Genomic DNA, 23787 nt, shown 5'->3' on the forward strand with positions numbered 1-23787 from the left:
TGTACCTCTATATAGCATCATAGGGCGGTCACGGATGATTTCACTGACACGCTAAACATTTTTCACCCTTTTTTGTGCATCTCAATCGTCAGTACCAAATTACTACTGAGTTTTCCAGGTGTTCGTAATATTTTCGTATGCCACTAAAAGTGTTTGTGATATATTTAATTTGTTTGATATACATGATATATTTGTTATTACAAATGGATTACTAACCGTTTTGAACATCAATGTGATTGTGAGAATATGATTAGAGAACTCAACGGAAAAATCATTCATTAGACTAGACTAGAAATCTCGATCGGGTCACGACAGTACTCTTTAAATTTCAACATTCCATTCTGCGGGTAATGGAAATAAAGATTAAAATTTACAAATTTACAGATCTGGCGAAGAGATGCATATTTGATGGATGCTTGAAGATTTTCGAGTGACAGAATTTAAACGTTAGTTTATTTCGCTCAACTCACTATCGCTGATTCTCTTTCTCAGCATTATGGGTTATTCAATATTTTTACACTGACTTACTGCTGCTAGGCACCACTATCAGTTTGACTCAGTCAGCTGGCGGTTGCTATCACAGATCTCCATTTCGGAAGTAGTTCGCAACGAGATATTTTTTTCACAATGGACTCATCAATTGCCTAATACTTTCTATGTGAAATATTTCAAAAGCGTAGATGCTATTTCACCTCGCATGTTAGAGTGCGCGTCAATCTTTAGCAAAGGCGAACGATCATTCAGGAAAAGAAATCCCGCCAAAACCTCAATCACATACGTAATTGATTCAGTGGATCTTCAACAGGAGTCATTTATCATGTTTTATGTATCTGTTGTCAAGTGATCATGACGTGTCATAAATTTGGAGTAGTGATGGTGTACGGTCTATAATTTTTGCTGCATACCCATGAGTTGCATTTCTTGAATTTACCGGGAGATAGAACATTTCGGCGGGCAACAATGAATTCTATCAGCGATGATGGAGGTCATCAGGATCTGAGCGGTTAGTATATGATCAAGTTAAACATCTATGGGAACTCAATTGCTTCTTCTTTGCAGATGACTCTGAAGTGGACTTCCAGGAACGTTTACCGAACGTGTACTCGGTAGTGGTTCCACAGATTCGCTCAATCTGCACCACGGCGACAGTACGGCGACGAATCCACGTTCTCGAGTGGTTACCCAAATATCAGTTCAACTACATACTTCCGGATATAATCGCTGGAATCACAGTAACCTTGACCGCGATACCTCAGAGCATAGCTTACGGAATCTTGGCGAATCTACAGCCTCAGGATGGCATCTACTCTAATCTGGTAGGATGTTTTATGTATTTTTTGTTCGGAAGCGTCAAAGATGTCACAGTTGCGCCTACCTCAATCATGGCGATTATGATTCAAAAAATTGTAACCACCTTAGGCCCTGGTTCCGCTCTTTTGACGCTGTTGGCCGGGGGAGTTACATTCCTATTTGGGATTCTTAACCTAGGAATCTTGGTTCGATTCATATCGATGCCGGTGATAACAGGTTTCACAACGGCTGCCTGCCTGACGATCGGTAGCGCCCAACTTCGGTCCCTTTTTGGGATCAGCAGTAAAGGAAAGAGCAGTGATTTCATCGACGCATGGGAGAATGTTATCCAGCACATTGGTGAGACTCGTCTATGGGATGCCTTGCTAGGTTTTAGTTCAATAGCATTTCTCGTGATACTTAGGGTGAGTATTTTCTTACTTCTCATGAAACTTAGTAGACCAGAATATCTTCAATTTCAGTTAACGAAAGACTGTGGCCAAGGACAATGGAAAACATTTTTCAAGTATCTTGCCTTGCTGCGTAACGCCATGGTAGTCATCATCGGGGGACTTTTAGCGTATGGATTCTCGCTTGGCGGATCCCAACCGTTCATTCTGACGGGCCACGTGGAAGCAGGTCTTCCACCATTTCACGTTCCTCCACTATCCGTGACGAACAATGGAACCTACTACGGTTTCTCCGATATGATCTCCGTTATGGGTACCTCAATCATCACAATCCCATTGGTGTCAACGTTGGAGATCATTTCCATTGGCAAGGCTTTTTCCAAAGACAAAACCGTGGATGCCACACAGGAGATGCTTGCCTTGGGTATATGCAACATGGCAGTGGCATTCTTCTCTCCACTACCAGTAGCTGGATCCTTCACGCGAACCGCAATTAACAATAGCAGTGGCGTTAAAACATCCCTCGGATGTGCCATTACTTCGGCTCTGCTTCTGCTGTCATTGGCAGTCCTGGCGGATGCTTTTTATTATATACCCAAAGCAACACTTGCATCAGTGGTGATCTCTGCAATGATCTTCATGGTGGACTACCGCGGAATAGCGGAGGTATGGCGCGTCAAGAAATTGGACATGATTCCATTCCTAGCCACGGTTCTGGCTTGCATTCTACTCGGACTTGATTACGGCATCCTGTGTGGAATCGCTATCAACTGCTGCATTTTGTTATACTTGATCTCAGTACCCAAGATCGATCTTCATCTGTCACTAGTGGAAGAGATTCGGATTCTTCTGGTGAGACCAACCACGGATTTAACGTTCTCTTCGGCTGAGCAGCTAAGAGATCTAGTTGTGCAATCAGTGGTTAAAGATTACGACACTACTGTTGAATTGGTCGTACTGGATGGGAGCCGAGTAAACTTTGTGGACACCACTGCGGTGAAGAACGTGGCTAGTTTGGAGAATGATCTGAGTTCCAGGCAAGTTGGATTGGTGCTATGGAGATGGCACAGGAGTGCAGCCGGCGGATTAGTACGCCTCAGGGATGGATTGCGAGTATTGCTTAGCAGTGCAGAGAGCTTGGAAGGGGCGGTGCAACAGTGGAAGGCATCCGCCGAGGGTTATCTCAAAGAAACTAATGAGTGATAAAATGAAATTACTTTTAATTATTAGATTGAACTACATTAGTTTGTAAGAAAAAAATAAAACCATTTTTAAATTTAGCTAACCCCAATAGGATACGCACTAATTACATAAGAGCCCCTTAATAATGAGGATTATTTGCTTAAGCTTCATGCAAAAAAAATGTAAAAACCCGACTTAATCCACCTACAGTGAACGCAACCCTTCTTACACTTTTTGAATGGTTGTGTGTGCCCAGTGCATATTACAATTTCTATGCATATGACCTTCAATTGAATGTAAAATAACTGATATTATCATGCTTTTTAACGATTTCAAAATAAAAACCCGACTTAATCCACCTACAGTGAACGCAACCCTTCTTACACTTTTGAATGGTTGTGTGTGCCCAGTGCATATTACAATTTCTATGCATATGACCTTCAATTGAATGTAAAATAACTGATATTATCATGCTTTTAACGATTTCAAAATAAAAAAGGGATATTTCTGGAAATTTAACAATTTTAAAAATACAAAAGACTGCAGATTTTATTTGCCGCCTTAAATGGCAATATTACAGCTTCTGTTTAAGCCCAAAAGAGTTCAAATCGGGTCATAGACGGCTGAGATATTGGTGACAATTCTTCATTAGTAGTCTGAAAATATGTCTCATATTCGTATTTCACAGATAGCTCTGAAACCGAATTTCCAATTGCAGAAAAAAAATGAATGGGTCCAATAACAAAAACATAGCTTTCGTTTAAAGATAAAATCGCACAAATCGGTCCAAGGACGACTGAGATCTTGATGGGACATATTTTACCAATGTGTGAAGTTGATACGTCTAATGCTTTGTAATTGCCGGTCTAGCCAACCGGGAGCACTTCCGAGACTCCCCGAATCAACTGCCCAGGGTCGGCACACTCTCGTAAGTTTACCGCGGGACAGGGAATTTTCGCACTTGAATAAAGGAAAACCTATCAGCACTTTTCATCTAATTTCACGCTTTTATTGGCTACACTCCTTCTAACTTTCCTCCCACTTCCTTATTCACTAGCTAACCTTACAATGCGGGGCCCCTTCCTTCACTCCACAACCACTTCCTCTCCTTCTCCGCGTTCCTGCTCTCTCTGTCTCTACGGATGGCTTCTGACCACGTCTGGTCACGTTCCGCGTCGTGGGTGGCACCAAGGGTTCGTCGGCGGATAGTTGACGATCCAGCTGCACGTCCTAGACTACCGATATGTTGACGGATCGGTCTTCGGCTATTAACGGTGCCGGAATCTACCCGGCGAAGGGGTTCTAGGACGACACAAGGACTCCCTGGGAACTGGGGCCGTAGCGTAGATACAGCGGTCGGAATAGCGACACCACGGTGGAACAACGGGGTCCTGATTTTCCTCCTTTTGCTCACAATCTGGTAACTTAAAACTGTTTGTCTTTAGACTTCTAATTAGCGCTTCGCATCTAATCTTGTCCACAACTGCCGGGTAAGTCCACGACTTGTCCCAGACCAATCAGCCCAAAGGTTCATGACCCCATCTCCGGTCATCGACTTTTCACAGTCTCCATCCCTTTTTGTGCCATCCATTTGTGCAACCCATCATGGCCGCTCCCAACTCCGTATCCTGCGGCTCCTGGTGGTGGGTTGAAGAAGCTTGGTGTGTGGTTGGTAGCAGTTAAGGTGGTTGCTCCTAGTGGCTATCTTCTTGTATGCCAAGTGGGCCTCTGCTGGGGAAAAACCTTCAAACTCACAGAAAAAAATCCTGTCATACACATTTACGATTATTAAAATACAAAATCTCTTCGATACACACAATTAACAAAACCAAACACTTACACTCTCCCCCAGCTCGGGTAAAAATATTTACAAAGTAAATATTTTTTATCTACAATTCACACTTGCATCACTGATCACACGTACCTCTGAACCTGCACTTCACAAATAATCAACACCAGGACAAATTCACATTCACTGACGGTAGTTCGAAACATTTCACATGTAACATACTAGATTAAGACGGGCCACCGAACAGTAAAAAGTATTTGAAATTGGTTATTATTGTAATCGAGTATCGGGGTCATAAGTTTTCATCATCGAACTTAATCGACTCCTCTCAGTTTGATGACTTGTAGTCAGTACTGACCATCAACGTCTTTTGACTCTGGTCTCCAGCGATCAAATACCTAGGATTGTTATCCTGGTAACCTCGAAATAATAAGCGTTCTATTTCACCGATTGCTCAAAAAGACATTTAAAATTAAATTATGATAAAATTGATTAAAACATGCAATATTTTAACTACTAATAAAACAAATAAAAATAATAAACTGGAGCTTATATACACATTCATAATGATAAAGTCATGCAAATAATACATGAAATATTTTATCCGAATTGTCGGACTTGCATTCTAGTACTTCATTAACGATATCGTTATCAGTGCCTTATCAGTGTGCGTGGATTCGGTAGAGATCAGAAAACCTGTCAAAATCTGTCAAAAGTGGATATAATGATTTGGTGTTCACATGTGGATTCGTGATATGAGGTTGTAACAAGGAATTTTGAAGAGCGCGCGTAACGAAACCTTAAATTTATCTCTTTCTTAATCCGCGGATTATATTGGCCAATTGATCATTCGATTGGTTTTGATCTCGTTAGTATTCTTATTTGAAATTCCTTGTTGAAAGCTCATTTTCTTCGGCTATATTCACAAAGTGAATATTCTCAGGGTGTAAGTATTGCTGCGGACCTGACAATAGTGCAGTATCCAGACAGCAATAGTGATAATAGTGGGTGCTCAATGAAAACTGACAAACGGACTTGATTTTTTTACAGTAATTTATTGTGAACTTGACCTTGACTTTGAATAAACGCATACGATTCTCTACCTACCGCATGTACATAACGACTTGCTTTTCGCTTGAATATAACAAAGTTAAGAAAATTGCTTACAACTTTGCATGCAAGACAATTGAAATCCAGATAGCAAACATTGATAAAATTATGCTTTAGATTTTCTTTTTATTTACTATTCCTACAAAATAACGAATTAAAAAAAAAATAAATATCATGCTAAATCTAAAAAAAAAACAATTTCTACAATTTTAGACAGACATGCGACAAAAAAATATTCTACGGTCGTATATATTCACAATATGTACAATTCATTGGACGCATTATAATGACATCCACACACTGGATTCCCGGGAATAATCCGTGGTATGACTCAATGGGGGACGATAAGTATCTTTAGATAAACAGTTCCTATAAAAATAATTACTCTACTCCCCATCCTACACCTACGATTCGATGTTCAATTTAGCTAGCTTTAACATCATTCATTTTTAGGTATGCCATTCATGCTTTCAAGTCAGCGGCAGAAAATATGCCTAGCGATTTTCCCTGCGAGTCAGAAACCTCGTAGGAGCTAGTACCGACTTTCCTGACGATGGTACACGGCGTATACTAAGGCCCCAGTTTCGCGTTGAACTGGTCTCCAGCGGACGACTGACGGAAGCTTCGTTTGTATACGCGTTGACCCACATCGAACGATGGTGAGTATCGCTTATGACGAAGGTCATACCGCCTCTTCGTGTCTTCGTGAGCTTTCCGAAGATGATCTCTCACTAACTCTCCTATCTTTTGGTTAACTACTTTCAACCTCTCTACGCGTTGTTCGTCACTTAGTACTTCACTTCGGTTTAGTTTGTGTTCCGAACCCTTGCAGGTGATCTCGTTGCCATATATCACGCAATGAGGACTGAACTTGTCGTTGAATGAATTGTGTTGTTGAGCACAAATTCGATTTCCGATATTTTTGTGTCCCACAGTTTTTGGTCCTGTTTACATAGGAACGGATCATCGAATTAATAGTCCGATTGAGGCGTTCAGTTGGATTGGCTTGGCTCCTATGCCGTGCATTAGCCCAATGCTGTACCTCGTATCTCTCGAGCAGACTTTGGTAATCTCTTGATAAAAAGGTAGTAGCATTGTCGGAGATGACAATTTGTGGAACAGAGAATCGTCTAAACCAGTGCTCTTCCAAAATTTTGCAGAGGGATACAGTCGATATCTTCTTTACAGGAGCAAGCAGGCAATACTTAGAAAAGAGGTCCATGACCACCAATAAGTGAGCGTTGCCCTGCTTGCTTCTGGGAAGAGATTGAATATAATCCATGCAGATGATTTGGAATGGTCGGTTTGCGACTCTCTGCTTTCCCATTTCTGGTGCAGTGGACACGGTTTAGTGTTTGTTTTCTTTGCAGGACTCGCATTGCCCGATATATTTCTTTATATCGGCGCTCATGCGAGGCAGTAGAAACGCTGTTTGACTTTCTCAACACATTTGGAGAACCCTATGTGGAGATTGTCGTCATGCTCCTTTTTCATTATTTGATTACGGTTCGTTACAGGAACACATTGTTTCCATTCAAACTGGTAATCTAGTAGATCAGATTTTGCTGCAATAAACTTGTAAAGGGTGCCATTCTGAATTTTAAAATCGATGTATTTCTCAGGGTCATCTTCCACGGCTTTAAAAAGCTTTTTATACCACCCGTCCTCAGGCTCTTCATCAAGAGTCTCGATTGATCGGGAAAGCGCGTCGGGTACGATGTTTTCTTTTCCTTTGCGATGTCGGATTTCCATATCGTACTGTTGTAGTTCTATACTCCATCGGCTGAGTCGAGAGGAGGATCGCCACTTCGCTCGCATTATGAAAGTCAGAGCTGAGGAATCGGTTACTAAGGTGAACTTAGTCCCCTCAATGTAACCTCTGAACTTTTCGATGCAACGAAGTGCAGCGAGACCCTCTTTCTCCGCCGCATGGTAGTGTAATTCTGCACCTTTGAGCTTTTCCGAATGATAAGCGATTACTTTCTCCTCTCCATTTTGAATTTGTGTTAGCACACCCGCAATAGCGTTGTCGCTCGCGTCGGTTTGCACCGTAAAAGGAAGCAAAAAATTAGGGTTTGCCATTACAGGTGCTGCAATTAGCTTCTCCTTAATGACAAATCAAATGCCTTGTCTGCTGCCGAGTTCCATTGCACCCTCTTTGGCTTGTTTTTCAACAAGTCAGTGAGAGGTGCTGTAATTTCACTATAATTTGCGATAAATCTGCGGTAGTAATTAATCATACCGAGAAATCGTCTTAATTGTCTAACTGATTTCGGAACCTGATATCCTAAGATCGCTTGAACGCGATCTGGATTAGGCCTTAAACCATCTTGCGACAAAATGTATCCAAGATACGGTAATTCCTGGCAACAGAACTTGGACTTATTTAGGTTTATGCTTAAGTTTGCTTCCCTTAAGCGCCTTGCAAGGTCTTCAAGCTTTTGAAGATGTTCTTCAAAAGTTTGGCTGGCGATAACAATATCGTCTAAATAGACAAATATTGCCGGTTCTAATGCTCCATGGCTCAGTACACGGTCCATTAACTTACTCAGAGTAGCAGGACTGTTTACCAATCCAAACGGAAGCCGTGTGAATTGGAACAGCCCTCTACCTGGTATCGAAAAGGCCGTGTACTTGCGCGACTCCGGGCTTAATGGAATTTGGAGAAACGCCTGTGATAAGTCAATGGTAGTCAGGAATCGCACCTGACCTAAGTGACTCAAAATTCGATTTTGGTGTGGTAATGGATACGCATCCCTTTTAGTCCTTTCATTTAGTTTTCTGGCATCTAAGCACAGCCTAACCTCCTGACCATCTCTTTTTGCAACAGGTACCACTGGTAGAGCCCAATCTGAATCAGATGGCTCAATGACACCTTCTTTAATCATGTCGTCCACCGCTCCATGTATTTTGCGTTGAATTTCGGGGCTCCACGGATAAGGATTTTTCCTTACCGGATCCGCATCCTTGTATTCGTCTTTCATCCCGATTGTGTGGACGATTAGATCCGTCATTCCTAGCTTTCCTGGCTCTGCTACACGAAACATTTTTTTCACTCTCTCTAATCTCTCTTCTTGCTCTTCGGTCAGCTGTGGTTCCTCATCTAATTCCTCACTAACACCATCATCTAAAAGCTCAATTGGTTGACTTCGTATGGCCGGTGAAATGCCGAATTTCAACCAAAAATCGTATCCTAAGACACATCTTCGGTGTAATTTCGGAGCGATCAGAACGGGTAATATTTTTGTTGTTCCATTGAATGTAATGGGAATGTCTACACGTCCTAAAACTTCTAAATGCTCCCCGGCAGCAGTAGTCAAATTTACTGATGCGGGTGTAAGATTCAAATTTAACGTTTTAATAATATTTTTCGCTCCGATTCCAAAAACTGTCCTTGCAGCTCCACTGTCAAGTAGTCCAATCAAACCAATCCTCATTAGTTCGATTTTCGTGAATGGCCTGGCGCCTCCACTGAGCTTGACGAGCAAAGTTGCGATCTCGTCTCGCTTTGTAGAATGCCCGACCGAGTATCCCAACTGCTGGAGAATGACTTCTGGATTATCGACAGGGTCAGACTGAGGGCTTTCGGCACCGATCTGACTGCTCTGCCCCCCTGAGCAGTCTTTTTGGCGTTTTTTGATTGGCAGAAAGGACAATTGTTTGTGGGAAAACCTGGAAAACCACAGATTGAACAAAAGACGTATTTTTCCTGTCTACAATCGTTCGAGTTATGACCCTCTTCGTGGCAATTGAAACAGACACCGCGTTTGATAGGAATGTAAGCACTCACAATCCTTTGTAGTGCGTTTGTACCAGATGAAGAAGGTTTTGGCTCTTCTGATCGTCGATTTTGATTTTGATAGTTACTTGGTCGTGGTTGAGTTTTATTAGGAAATTTCTGTTCGGAATTTCCACTTTGATACACGCTTCTGGTAGTAGAAACCTGTTTATTTCCTGGGTTATAATTCGGGTTGTAATTCCGTCCCTGATAATTCCCACTGAAACTAGGTTGACTTCTCCCACTCGAATCGTTATTTCTCCAACTTTGCCTTTGTTGACTAATCTCCTCAACTTGGGGATTTGGTCTACTAAATCTGTTTTCTTTCCTGGCGTATAATTGCCAGTTAATAGAATCAAATCGTTTACCGAATTCCCTCATTTTAGGAATAGACGTCACGTTGGCAGCTAGCATCGCCGTTCTGCAGTCTGCCCTGGTGTTTCGGAACAGCACTTCAAATTTTCTGGCATCGTCCCACTGCCTGGACATACTCCGGAAAATTCTAACCATGTCCAAGTAGAAATCTTGAAATTTCTCTCTTGGACCCTGTCGTCGCGTATTCGCCAATCGCTCATACTGAAAGTCAATATCATCAGGTAAGAACTCAGTTTTAAGCTCCCTGACTAGATTCTGCCACGTTCCTAACTCATTGCTCCCATTAACTTCCATAAACCACGATCTTGCTTTTCGCGTAAAAAGGTGGTGTGCAGACACGAACAATTCTGCCTCAGTGAATCCCTCCGACCTAGCATTAAATTCAACTTCCTTTAGAAATTCGTTCAACTTCCTACCGTTATCTGTCCCATCGTACCTTACTGACCATTTATGTATTGGTAATCGACTACCTCTCGGTTTTTCAATCTCATCGTTTCGCCTAACATCTACTTTTTCACTACGAGATGATTGAACTAATTTGTTCACATCTACTAGACTTTCAAACGAACCACACCTCGATTTCATCCATTCATAAAAATTCTGCTGACTATGGCCTTGCTCTTGTTCATTCTCTATTTCCGTCTGTCTCGATCTATCGTCTACCGGTGTACTTTGCTTGATTTGATCAATTTCTCTCTGCTTTGTTGCATTTGTAGTTTCTAGTGCCTGTATCCGTTGAAGTAATTGATTAACAACTACCTTCAAACGCTCATTCTCGTCGGAAAGCTTTTCTACCACATTATCGTTCCTACCACAATCGTCATCTCTGCGCTGCTCACTAATATCCAAATCATGCTCGATATTCTCCGTTCTAAGTCTACTTCCAAGCTCATCAATTTCTGTCTCTTCTACCGCTTTAGGCTTTGAATTTCGATCAATTTGATCCTTTTCGTAATTTGCTCTATTCTCCCTGACCTCTTCACGCATCTTTCGTAAGCTTTCATTCAGTATAGTCGCCTCTGCTTCTCTCACTTCTGCCAGTGGCGAAATGATTGAATAAAATGTGCTGAGCAGTGTAGAACACACCCCAGCTATGATAGCAATGCTATTCAAGTCTTCTTCTTCTTTGGCGTGGGACTTCAAACGTTTCATTCTGAAGAAAATATGAAGAAGCCTAGTTTTATACACTTGGTCCGGAGCTTTCCGCGATTTCCTCTTGTAGTGGATAAGATTGGAATGAGGAGTTATTGCAAAATTGAATACCACTGAGATTATTACCTTGTAACGATATGTACTTATTTATTGATTCATTTTGATCAGCGTGTATAGGGTTATCTTATGCTGCATGGTAACGCAAAGTTGTTTTCGGTTTTTCGTTCGTGTTGGAACGAATCGATAACAGAGTTCAGTTTGCTGAGTATTGTTGCGACGAACGGTCGAGCTTAGAAACCTCGTCCGGGTCACGACACCTCTCTTCTAATGTTTTCTTGATTTCCGCGAGTTTTTCGTCACACCATTTCATTTCCTCTACTAAAGCAACCCAACATGGTTTGAAACTAATAGTTTTTCCTTCTTTTTCAGCTTTCAACAAACCGCGCAATGTTCTCTCCCGTTTGGAACGATTCTCATCGAGCATATTCACATCACGGATTTGTAATGCATGGTCTAATTCGTCATCAGCCAGATGAGCAGTGATCAACGCGTAATACTGCGACTGCAGACGAGATTGCTCCATCGCGAATGCTTTTAGAAAATTAGAAAATTAAAAAGAACTACCTAGTGAAACGGTTTTGCACGTCAAAAAAAAATTTAAAATTCTAAAAATTGAAAATACTAAATTGAAAAATCCTAAAATTTGAAAATTCTAAATTTGAAAATCCTACAATTTGAAAACTCTAGTTTTAGATTCGCAAATAAACTACGATTCTTTTCAGGTGTTTCAATCACTCCCTCCGAATCACACCACACGATTCAACACTTCGCTCCTTTTTTAAGCACAATGAACCTATTCACTTTTTGAACAATCGTTCTTTGTTACTGAATTATGGACAATCAGAACCCCTCTGTTGCACAATGAAATAATTTCACGATCTGTGTCAGATAAAAGGAGTGAGCCCAAAATGCCAATCGGCTTGTGAAGGCCTGGATGTTTTCCCAGAGACCTCTGTCGAAACCAGCTAATCAAGTGCGAATTTCCAAACTGAGCCTACAACAAACTAACGGTAAGTTAATTTTATGTTGGCGCCAAAGTGTAATTGCCGGTCTAGCCAACCGGGAGCACTTCCGAGACTCCCCGAATCAACTGCCCAGGGTCGGCACACTCTCGTAAGTTTACCGCGGGACAGGGAATTTTCGCACTTGAATAAAGGAAAACCTACCAGCACTTTTCATCTAATTTCACGCTTTTATTGGCTACACTCCTTCTAACTTTCCTCCCACTTCCTTATCCACTAGCTAACCTTACAATGCGGGTCCCTTCCTTCACTCCACAACCACTTCCTCTCCTTCTCCGCGTTCCTGCTCTCTCTGTCTCTACGGATGGCTTCGACCACGTCTGGTCACGTTCCGCGTCGTGGGTGGCACCAAGGGTTCGTCGGCGGATAGTTGACGATCCAGCTGCGCGTCCTAGACTACCGATATGTTGACGGATCGGTCTTCGGCGATTAACGGTGCCGGAATCTACCCGGCGAAGGGGTTCTAGGACGACACAAGGACTCCCCGGGAACTGGGGCCGTATCGTAGATACAGAGGTCGGAATAGCGACACCACGGTGGAACAACGGGGTCCTGATTTTCCTCCTTTTGCTCACAATCTGGTAACTTAAAACTGTTTGTCTTTAGACTTCTAATTAGCGCTTCGCACATCTAATCTTGTCCACAACTGCCGGGTAAGTCCACGACTTGTCCCAGACCAATCAGCCCAAAGGTTCATGACCCCATCTCCGGTCATCGACTTTTCACAGTCTCCATCCCTTTTTCGTGCCACCCAATTGTGCAACCCATCATGGCCGCTCCCAACTCCGTATCCTGCGGCTCCTGGTGGTGGGTTGAAGAAGCTTGGTGTGTGGTTGGTAGCAGTTAATGTGGTTGCTCCTAGTGGCTATCTTCTTGTATGCCAAGTGGGCCTCTGCTGGGGAAAAACCTTCAAACTCACAGAAAAACATCCTGTCATACACATTTACGATTATTAAAATACAAAATCTCTTCGATACACACAATTAACAAAACCAAACACTTACAGCTTTATGTTCGTATTTCAGAGATATCTCCGGAACCCAATGTCTAATTCAAAAACAAAATACAATGGGTTCAATGGCAAAGTCATAGCTTTCGTTTAGTGTTAAAATCGTGCAAATCGGTCCACGGACGGCTGAGATCTTGATGTGAGATTTTTGTAACGCACACACATACGCACACACGCACACACGCACACACACACACATACATACATGTGCTCAGTTCGTCGAGCTGAGTTGATTGGTATATACGACTTGGGTCTCCGAGCCTCGGAAAAAAGTCGGTTTTTCAAGCGATCTTTATACCCTTCTTAGGGTGTAAGAAGGGTAAAAAGGGATATTTCTGGAAATTTAACAATTTTTAAAAAATACAAAAAGACTGCAGATTTGATTTGCCGCCTTAAATGGCAATATTACAGCTTCTGTGTAAGCCCAAAAGAGTTCAAATCGGGTCATAGACGGCTGAGATATTGGTGTGACAATTCTTCATTAGTAGTCTGAAAATATGTCTCATATTCGTATTTCACAGATATCTCTGACACCGAATTTCCAATTGCTGAAAAAAATGAATGGGTCCAATGACAAAAACAGAGCTTTCGTTTAAAGATAAAATCGCACAAATCGGTCCAAGGACGACTGAGATCTTGATGGGACATATTTTACCAATGTGTGAAGTTGATACGTCTAATGCTTTATGTTCGTATTTCAGAGATATCTCCGGAACCCAATGTCTAATTCAAAAACAAAATACAATGGGTTCAATGGCAAAATCATAGCTTTCGTTTAAAGATAAAATCATGCAAATTGGTTTACAGACGGCTGAGATATTCATGTGACATTATTTTGTTAGTTTTCTGAAAATGCACTTCATGTTCGTATTTCTCACATATCTCTGGAACCAAATGTCCGATTGCAAAATTGAATCGAACAATGAACTCGTACAATGACAAAGTCATAGCTTTCGTTTAGTGTTAAAATCGGGCAAATCGGTCCACGGACGGCTGAGATCTTGATGTGAGATTTTGTAACGCACACACATACGCACACACGCACACACGCACACACACACACATACATACATGTGCTCAGTTCGTCGAGCTGAGTTGATTGGTATATATGGCTTTGGTCTCCGAGCCTCGGATAAAAAGTCGTTTTTTCAGGTGATCTTTATACCCTTCTTAGGGTGTAAGAGGGGTAAAAAGAAGTTTGAACACAACCACCGATCTAATCGGATATATCGCGGTTCTTCCTTTTTCACTTTGATTTATTCAGTATCATAACGAAATGCAAAAAAACAGTCAGTTCAGCTGTAAATAAATCCACCAGAAATTTACATTGAAAAACATTTATTTACGCTGCTCTGGAGAATGACGATGTCGGTGATTCACTAGTCAAAGGTAAACAAAAACAGCAGCACGCTTTACAGAAGAAACCAGAATGAAAAGAAAAGCTCCCGCCAATTTTCGTCAAATGTGACCCAACTGTTAAAAAAAAAGGAGCCCAATCATGCTTTCGCTCATCTATAATAGATTCTACTATCTATAGTGAGTACTATTTGACATTATTTCTATTAAGATTAAAACGAATATGATGAACTACGATAGCCCCAACTACTTTTTAGGGATTTGTACGAAACTGAGCTATTGGTGAGAGTAGTGGCATTTTAGCTTTGATCAGCTGGAAAACACTACACTGATTTCAAGGACTTTGGAGTTTAATTCCGACCAAATTATCAAAGATAGGGTTTCTTACCCCATTCCCGGCCTAACATGCGTACGACTGCATTATTTAATTGATATTTATAACAGAGTCTATTATATAGAGTTGCGCAAAGAGGATCTTCTTACTCTTATTCTGAATGATGGTCTTGTTATTATGTTGAAAACTTTCATTTTTGTTCAACCCTTCAAGTGACTTCACGGGAGTGATCACTTCTAAAGCTTTTTAATTCGATAACCAAAGTCACCTACAGAGTGCAAACACGTGAGTTTCTTGTTGCAACTTTATTGGGGGGTGTATTGAAGTTTTTTGAAGCTGTTTCTAGAACAAATCTAATACATTTCAATTCATGAGTTTTAATTCGCCATAATAATCATCAGGCGATAACAATACTTCCGCCTTACCAACAATCATTTGTTTACTTTGCTCGATAGGTAGACGGTTTGACAGTTCAATAGGTAGATTTGGCTTCACTCTTTGCGTAACTCTATATATAATAGACTCTGATTTATAACAGGAAGCAACTTTTGCTGAATTTTGTGGGATGTATAATACTGCACAATATAATACTGGGGCCCTCCTTAGCCGTGCGGTAAGACGCGCGGCTACAAAGCAAGACCATGCTGAGGGTGGCTGGGTTCGATTCCCGGTGCCGGTCTAGACAATTTTTGGATTGGAAATTGTCTCGACTTCCCAGGGCATAAAAGTATCATCGTGCTAGCCTCATGATATACGAATGCAAAAATGGTAACCTGGCTTAGAAACCTCGCAGTTAATAACTGTGGAAGTGCATAATGAACACTAAGCTGCGAGGAGGCTCTGTCCCAGTGTGGGGATGTAATGCCAATAAGAAGAAGAAGAAGATAATACTGCATTGGGGTTCACTTCTGCTTAAAAAATAGCTATTCGTGCTAAATATCGTTCAAAAAAGCTTTTATTTGATTTAAATTAACGAGGTGCAGCACTCATTTCAGTCATAGCGATTGCCATTCCGGCATACATAAAACCCAGTTCCCGGCCTAAGCAAAATTTCACTCAATCTCTAAACATTTTACTCTCATTCTCTCTCGGGACGGTAGAAAATGCGACGTAAACAAAAATATGCACGTTCCACGACAACAAGATGCCAGATGGTATTATTCATAATCATTTTTATTTGGTTGAGAAGATATATTTATTCATCCAAATTTCTTCCAAATACTTAAAAACAATATTTTTCCACCTTTTGAAATCGAGAGAATTATAAATAACTTGATAGCATCAACGTATTAGACAATTTTCCTATTAGGGAAGATCCATAAAGTACGTCACGCAAAAAATTGTGATTTTCAACCCCCCCTCCCCCCTTCGTCACACTTTTTGTATTAAAACTCTAAAATTTTTGTATGAGTCGTCACGCTGCTCGGAACCCCTTAAGAACCTGACGTACTTTGTGGATGGCCCCTTAATGATGAAGGATCATTTTCATAATCCTGGTCTTTTGGCAGCACGGTGCGACTAGAAGTTCTTGGGCCGAGGTGAATTTTTGTTCGGTTTGAGAATACATTTTAAAATGTATTCTAATATGTTTAAATAAGTTCTAGTGAAACGAACAAATAGGAATAATTGAAGTGCTTGTGTTTAGAATTATGGTGTGGTAATTAACAGCTTCAAGCAAATGGTTGTATCGAGCACTGTGACGATTTTTAGGTAGGTGTTTATTTGATGATACCGTTTTGTAAAAGTGGAAAGAATCGCTCCGGCTCAGTGGTGTGGCAACGGAGAGCGAATTTTGAAATCTACATTTTTGTTTTCTACAATTGAATCAATTAGGAGTAAAATAAGTGATTGAAAAATATTGAGTATTGTGAAGAATAACTGGGAGACTTTTTAAAAATTATCAATCATAAACCTACGGCATCCAAACAGTATAAATCATTAGTTTTCTGTACAGTGAGCCGGGAACCGGGTCCATAGGCCCAAGTAGTGATTTACCCTATATAAGTTCTCAAAACATGAATTCCACCAACGTTAGCCAGTGTACTATATGTGATGCCCCGAATTCAAACTGTGACATGGTGCAGTGTGATTCCTGCGACCCGTGGGCGCATTATTCCTGCGCCGGAGTTACGGAAGAGGTTCAGAATTCCGAATGGATCTGCAAAAAATGCATCGGTGGATTGCAAGTTCCAAGGCAGAAGAAAGCAGCCAAGAAATCAAACGGATAAAAGTCCAAAAGCGGAGGTGTATCGGTGCACGAATCGTTTGGCAAATTCGTTCGACATGGTATTCGTGGACATGGACATGGAACTCAAGAAACGAAACGAGAGACGAAGAGACGCCTGCTAGATGAAGAACGGAAAATGTTAGACCTGCAGTTGGAGGAAGAAGCCGCCTTTCTAGAAGAGCGCAGGAGGATACACGCTGAGTTTCGAAAGGCGAGAAAATATCAGCAGGCAACATTTGAAGAAAATGAAAGCTGTCGGATGAACGAACAAGTTGAAAGCTCCAACGGAGCAATTTCGAGAAATTCTCAACTGGTTTACGAAAAGCGGTCGTACTTAGGAAAGACAGAGACGATGTTATTATTAACTTTTCAAACTTTTTCATATTTTCTATAATGTTGATTACAATACTTATCTCGCATTTAGCACCGATCGATAATGTTTGTTTACTTTGCTCGTTTGGTACCGCGTTTGACGGTTCGTTTGGTACTTTCGGCTTCACTCTGCGCGGGTCTCTATCTACAAACAATGTCTCTGAGGAAAGATAGATCCGAATCCGAAGGAACACACCGGTGAAGATGAGATAGAAGAAGAAACGAGCGATGAAGAATCGCTCGAGCAAGAAGTCAGCGAAAAAGAAAATGAATCAGAAGGCAAAGGAGTTGACGAAGAAACTAAAGAAAGTGAAGATGGAGCGAAAACGAGTTTTAACCTAAGGTCGTGCAACCGCGTTGGAAGTAATAAGAAAACGATGAATCGAAATAAGCCGGATAGAAAAAAACAAAAACCCAACGAAACTATCCACGGAACAAATTGATTCCCAGCAAGCAATCTCTAAGAACCTACCGGTTTTCAAAGGCGAGCCGGAAGTGTGGCTCATTTTTATAAGCAGTTACGAGGTCACAACGAAAGCCTGTGGGTTTTCAAACCAGGACAATCTCAAACGATTACATGATAGTTTACAAGGAAACGCATTAGAAGCAGTACGTAAGCGTACTTTTTAAAGTTTCCTTTCACTGTAAATATTTATTGGTTGGTACACTGGGGGAAGTGGGGTAAGTGTAAAAATCGACTCGAAAAATTGGAGTTGTACATATTTACTTTACAGTTTTTACCACACCATAACATTGTGCAAGAATATACTGCCCACACTAATAGCACAGACAAACAGACGTAACAGCTTGAACATTTTCTGAAAAATCCATCGCTCAACTCCTCTATCACCATCTTGCGAGCATGTTACACGAAACAATGTTTCGTATGACATTGTCACCAGAAGGCGCTGGAGTGAAATGTCAAACCAAAAGATATTTTAGTTACTAGATAAAGATTGTCGCTGTAGTCGCTGTCCGGAACATCTTTTGCTGGCGTGGATAGGGGAGCTAAATGTCAAAGAAGGAAAATCCATACGATTTGACAGCTTGGTACCCAACATGTTCCGGACAGCAGAACAAAGGGAACCGAAGCGACAATCTTTATCTAGTAACTAAAATATCTTTTGTCAAACCTGAAGGATTACGACACTAACACCTCTAGTTGTGAATTGCGTAATCAATCAAATTTAAATTGATCGTTGAAGTCATGGTCGATGGTATTTTCTCTAGTGTTACGTCTGTTTGTCTGTGCTAATACTATATTGAAATTTGTATAATACATACACTAACACGGCTAACGCTTGAACTGTCATTTTAGGTTTTGCGAGAAGTAGATTTTTGCGTTCATTAAATCAATTCTTATTTGCACACACTGTCCCTTTTTTCAGTGAATTAGATTCACAGGTAACCATTACAATACAATTATACTAATCACATTAAAATTGTAGTGGTTTGTACCATGAGCGCAAATAATTTAAGGATTTTACACTTACCCCTGGTATCAAACACTGCGGGGGAAGTGGAAAATGTTCTGATCACGCATTTTTTATAGCTGTGAATCTTAATATGCTTCTTCTTTGTTATCATTGCACAAAGAACAGACGTTCATCTTCATTCGCGTGGTTGTGTTAAAATTTGTACTGGTAATTTTATAGTATGTCGTTATGCCTCCGTGGCGTGGTGCTAGTGTGCTGATAAATATTTTTGAAAATTGACGTGTTTTGCTTTCTAGCGCTAGTGTTCAATCCGGTGCTCCCTATGCTCGCTCTAGATGGCGGCGCTACATTATTTATGCAGTGTATACTAACGCTATCGCTTAGTGAGATTGAATTTTTATGTTGGGCAGCCTGCGTTGGCGGCGCTGAGGTGCGATTTGAATCTTTACACACATTTTGAACGAAATTTTGTTCGAGCATCCATGTCTGTTCTCTGTGATCATTGTGACTTCAGTGGTAATTGGACTTATGTATATAAGAAAACGCCTGATTAATCCACTTATCGGTATTTATGCCTTTCACATGTTTTAAATATGAAAAAAATGACTTCGTCCAATTTCGCGACCTCGAAACCCAAAGTCTGGAAATTTACCGGTATCTGAGAACATTCTTTGGCTTTGATCGTTCACTTCGTTTCGAATTGTGGAAGAGGCAAGAGTGATCGGATCAGTGTGTCGCGTCGTGGTGTGCTTAATTAGGTATTGTGTCTTGCAACAAAATGACAACTTTCGTGATCATTTTCCAGGGCTCTTACAGATATGAAAAATTTCTCCGCAGTACAAATAGCACATGCTACCCAAGCATGCGCCGCCGGAGTACACCATGTGGCGGATTTTTTTGAAATATCGAAGTAGCTTTTTTTCTGAAGGTATGTTTTTCTTAAGTTGTCTGGCGCGTATTTTTCTTTGCGACTGTGGGAAACGCTTACGGCTATTTTGATGAGCTATCGAGCAGCCATCTTGCATGCACAGGAAATCACTTGGGAAATGGGGAACGCCCGCTGAATGTACGCAAGACTTACCTCTGTCGAAATACGTTGTCAACTGATGCGGACCGAAGATGAAGACGTTCGAGGTCCGCTGTGCAGCGCTCCCAGTTTCATACAGCGACTGGGCGTGCAAGGGGTAAGATGGCGCCATACCTAAGGCCAATATACACCTCACAGCGACCAAAAATGAGCGGAAGAGTAGATTTTATTATGAGTGGTACAGTACTTAAAACCATGTGAAATTCTCGATTTACTTTTCAAAAGGACCTAAGTAACATTTTTTTCATGAATTAATTTGAATAGCGCAATCAACAGAACAACATGAAAGCTTTTGATTGCAGTACTCAAATTTATTCATGAAAAAAATGTTACTTAGGTCCTTTTGAAAAGTTAAGCGAGAATTCTTAAGTAGATTTGCTAATTAAACTTTCCCTTTCCCAAGTAAATTGTTCCGTATAGTCAAAACGGACTAAATAGTGCAGGCAGCATTGGCCATTGTCTTTGCACATCACCCAAAGTCAGAAATCGCTCTTGACCCCACCTTTCGATTTCGGAGTATACCCGGGATTTACGCGTGGTCGGGAAGCGGGTTGGCCTTCACTAATTCACGCACCCTGGACCAGGCAGGTCGCTACCTTCAACAATGTCGTCAGTCAGCAACAACAACCGAAGACGAACTGGGACGATCGAACGCACGTGTCGCGTTCGCGCATAAGAATCCGCGATGTCCAGTGGAGAGAGATGGCAATATCGCATCGTCTGCTGATCGCAGCCGCGATCGTACAGGACCAGAGTAGTGTGCTTCAGCAGCTTCGGTTGCCGCCGCCGGCTCGCTCACCCCCCATCGAAACACCCGCACGTGACTTCGTAGGTTGTCGCGTAAGTACCTGGCAAGCATGCTTATTGTTTTTGCATGTCGATCCATGCGCATGTGACCGAAAAGGCATCGAACAATAGTCGGTCCATCAACCGACCGCGTATGAATAGGAGTCCATGTGACCAAACCTCCGTACCGCACGCCTATTAAATTTCACGGTCTCCCCTAAACACCGCCATCGCAGCATGTTGCTGAAATAAGTATCTGCAGCGCTGATACCAAAAGAGTGATGCAGAAAAGTGTTAGCCGTTGCCGTGAACTAGTAGGTACAATACGCACACTTTGTATCTGTAGCCCGCAGAAGTGATTCACCGTTGCTACCGGAGGAGCGCATGAGGGAAGTACGGGCAAACCTGTTTGTAGAACCAGACACGATAAAGAGGATCGCCCGTAGAGAGGCGAACAAGCGTAAGAAGGAAAAAAAGGGAAAGACCACAAACGGGCAAGCATAGTAGCGAAGAGAGATCGATCGAGTGAAGAAATTAACCAATAAACCGCTTTGAATGAAAGCTTTGTGTTTTGAGCTTGGCGTTGGTTGCCACCAGAAAGTGCCTCAGGTAAAGGTGTGGGCCAAAAAGTCACTCTATGCTGTGTTAGTCGAAGAAATAATGTAAACATCGCCACCCACAGTGGGCGGGCGGAGTGAAACATCCCGTTTGTTTAAAAAAATGTACTGAGTATGCCAGACGTGACGTCACATTCGGTCGCTTTCGGCCATCTTCGGCAATCCAGCTGAGAGTTTTTCTCTCAAAAGAGCAAATTTTCGTTGAACAAATACTACTTTAGGGTTTGGCCCACACCTGTAGTAAAGCACATCGGTTGCCAACTTTTCCTCTGCGAGATGATAGAATAAACGAAATCAGCAGTTCCCAAACGTTTTTCTGTATGCGGTAGAGTAGCAGACAGAAACTGTTTTTTTTGCTAAGGATTTTCATGTGGTTCCTTTCGTTATTTTCACAATATCGCTGGGTTAGTCGACCCGAAATCGACTTCGATCACTCCTCCGAATTAGTAGCTTTTTCGTTCAAGGGATCTTCAGGGCTAGCCGATGAGGAAAACACACGGCACGAAACTTTAGTTTCGACTGAATTATTGAAGGGTACTTTGAAGCAGCCCCTAGAGCCGACCGTCTTGAAACGTTTCTTCATTTTGGGCTCAATGTGAAACAGCTGTGTGACCACTTTACTTCGTAATTAATATACCACTGGAAGATATGGGTGGTTCAAAAATCGATTTTTGCTTCACAACGATCTGATTCTGTATCATGTTCTGAATGTCCTCCGAAAATTTGATCTCGTTTGGATTAAAAACTAATTTAGCACAAGCCGTTTTTAAGTTTACGTATGCAAATTAGTATGGGGAAATTATGTTTTCATTATACTGATTATAGCACTTTTTCTGGAGCTAATTGTGTAATTCTAAACAGGCAACATTGCTGCACGTGGCGCGAAAGATAGCACACACAAATTCAGGCTTCTACTCGATCAATAATGCACCAACTGCCGTTATCGACAGGGACGTTAGTACGCGGGTCGGTCAGGAGGGCGACATCGGCCCTCGACTCCCCAGACCGACTACCACAGCAGCAGGTGGGCAGTTGCAAAGTGGTTAAGATTCAGCTGTGTTACTTGCATGGCTATGCTTCTTGTTTGTCTCTCCGATGGGACACGAAGATCCACCCATAAACGTGGTTACAAGCTTGGCTTTTGCTGGTGCAGATGAGCCACGTTGGTTGCCTTATCGCGGCTTCCTGCGCCTTTTGCCCTTCCTCACCACAACGCATTTCGATCACAGGTTGCAACGGTCTGGGCCCTTACAGTTGTAGGAATTGTGCCCCAACTCTAAGCACCGATAGCACCTGTCCACTGAAAGTAAGGCTAAAGTTTTGCTCACTGGGCATATTGACTAGCGGATCTTCAACTTCCCTCGCTCCATTGCCATTTTGGCTTCCACAACCGGTAACCGACACATGGTCTATAGGGGCCTGTATGGACATCGTGAATTGCTATTAATTTTGTACCGTGCCTAGTTCACTTGACACAGCGGTCCTTAACCTGGGGTACATGTACCCCTGGGGGAATACCTTCGCTTTAGCCCTAGGGGGTACCTCGGATAAAAATGCATAATGGTGGACGTATTACAATAATTGTGATTTTTTTATTTTCGAAACTTTGTCTCCTCAACTAGAACAGAATAGGAAGGTAAGCAAAGCGGAACAATAGATCAATGGATAAATTCTCGCTTATCTTTTCAAAAGGTCCTAAGTACCATTTTTTCATGAATTAATTTGAGTACTGCAATCAAAAGCTTTCTATGGTTGTTCTGTTGATTGCGCTATTCAAAATAATTCATGAAAAAAATGTTACTTAGGACCTTTTGAAAAGATAAGCGAGAAATGTTTAACGAGAAAATTTAAAAAATCTTTTATGTAATCTATCTGATCTAAACAAAATGTTGAATAATATGTTAGAAACATGCTTTTAAACTAAAATTTACAGAATCTAAGGGTTTGAAAGCCTCCGTTTGAGAGGCAAGTATGTAGGCTTTTTCAGAAAAGTTCATTTGCTTCGTTGCAAAGAGGTTTAAAAGCATCTTTCTACGCTTAACGGAAGCCGTCTTCTGAGCAGCACGAATGCCTCCTTCAAGATGTTCAGAAGCCTTCTTTCTAAAGGTTCGGAAGCTTCCTTTCAAGAGGCCTGTGTCTCCTTGCAAGAGGCCCGGATGCCCTGTTTTAGCCTCGAAAGCCCTCCTTTCAAGAGGCCTGGAAGCCTCCTTTCAAGAGGCTCGGAAGCCTCCTTCAAGAGGTTCGAAGCCTCCTCTTGTAAAGTACTGGAAGCCTCCTTTCAAGAGGCTCGGAAGCCTCCTTTCAAGAGGCCTCGGTGCCCCTTCCTCCTTTCAAGAGGCCTCGAAGCCTCCTTCAAGAGGTTTCAAGGAAGCCTCCTTCAAGAGGCTCCTCGGAA

The 23787-nt window shown here is 41.8% G+C and overlaps 1 protein-coding gene and 1 long non-coding RNA gene across 2 annotated transcripts; both read left to right on the plus strand.

The window, feature by feature from the left end:
* Nucleotides 1-326: 326 nt before the first annotated feature.
* LOC134222828 (sodium-independent sulfate anion transporter-like) lies at nucleotides 327-3087 on the plus strand. The gene is made up of 3 exons (XM_062702001.1): nucleotides 327-1003; nucleotides 1060-1715; nucleotides 1773-3087. The coding sequence occupies exons 1-3, from the start codon at nucleotides 961-963 to the stop codon at nucleotides 2901-2903; spliced, it is 1830 nt and encodes a 609-aa protein (XP_062557985.1). The 5' UTR covers nucleotides 327-960; the 3' UTR covers nucleotides 2904-3087.
* Nucleotides 3088-5358: 2271 nt separating this feature from the next.
* LOC134222903 (uncharacterized) lies at nucleotides 5359-12300 on the plus strand. Its single transcript, XR_009982445.1, has 5 exons — nucleotides 5359-5617; nucleotides 5999-6105; nucleotides 6235-6440; nucleotides 9946-10155; nucleotides 11516-12300. It is a non-coding gene; the product is annotated as an uncharacterized LOC134222903 (long non-coding RNA).
* The last annotated feature ends 11487 nt before the right edge of the window (nucleotides 12301-23787 follow it).

This window comes from Armigeres subalbatus, chromosome 1 (assembly GCF_024139115.2).
Source record: "Armigeres subalbatus isolate Guangzhou_Male chromosome 1, GZ_Asu_2, whole genome shotgun sequence".
NCBI lineage: Eukaryota > Metazoa > Arthropoda > Insecta > Diptera > Culicidae > Armigeres > Armigeres subalbatus.

Excerpts from the sequence above, each read along its gene's own strand:
- LOC134222828 (XM_062702001.1), top strand. The coding sequence starts at position 961 with ATGAATTCTATCAGCGATGATGGAGGTCATCAGGATCTGAGCG. Across the intron at positions 1,004-1,059 it reads AGGTCATCAGGATCTGAGCG|ATGACTCTGAAGTGGACTTC; the intron begins GTTAGTATATGA and ends TCTTCTTTGCAG. Across the intron at positions 1,716-1,772 it reads CATTTCTCGTGATACTTAGG|TTAACGAAAGACTGTGGCCA; the intron begins GTGAGTATTTTC and ends CTTCAATTTCAG.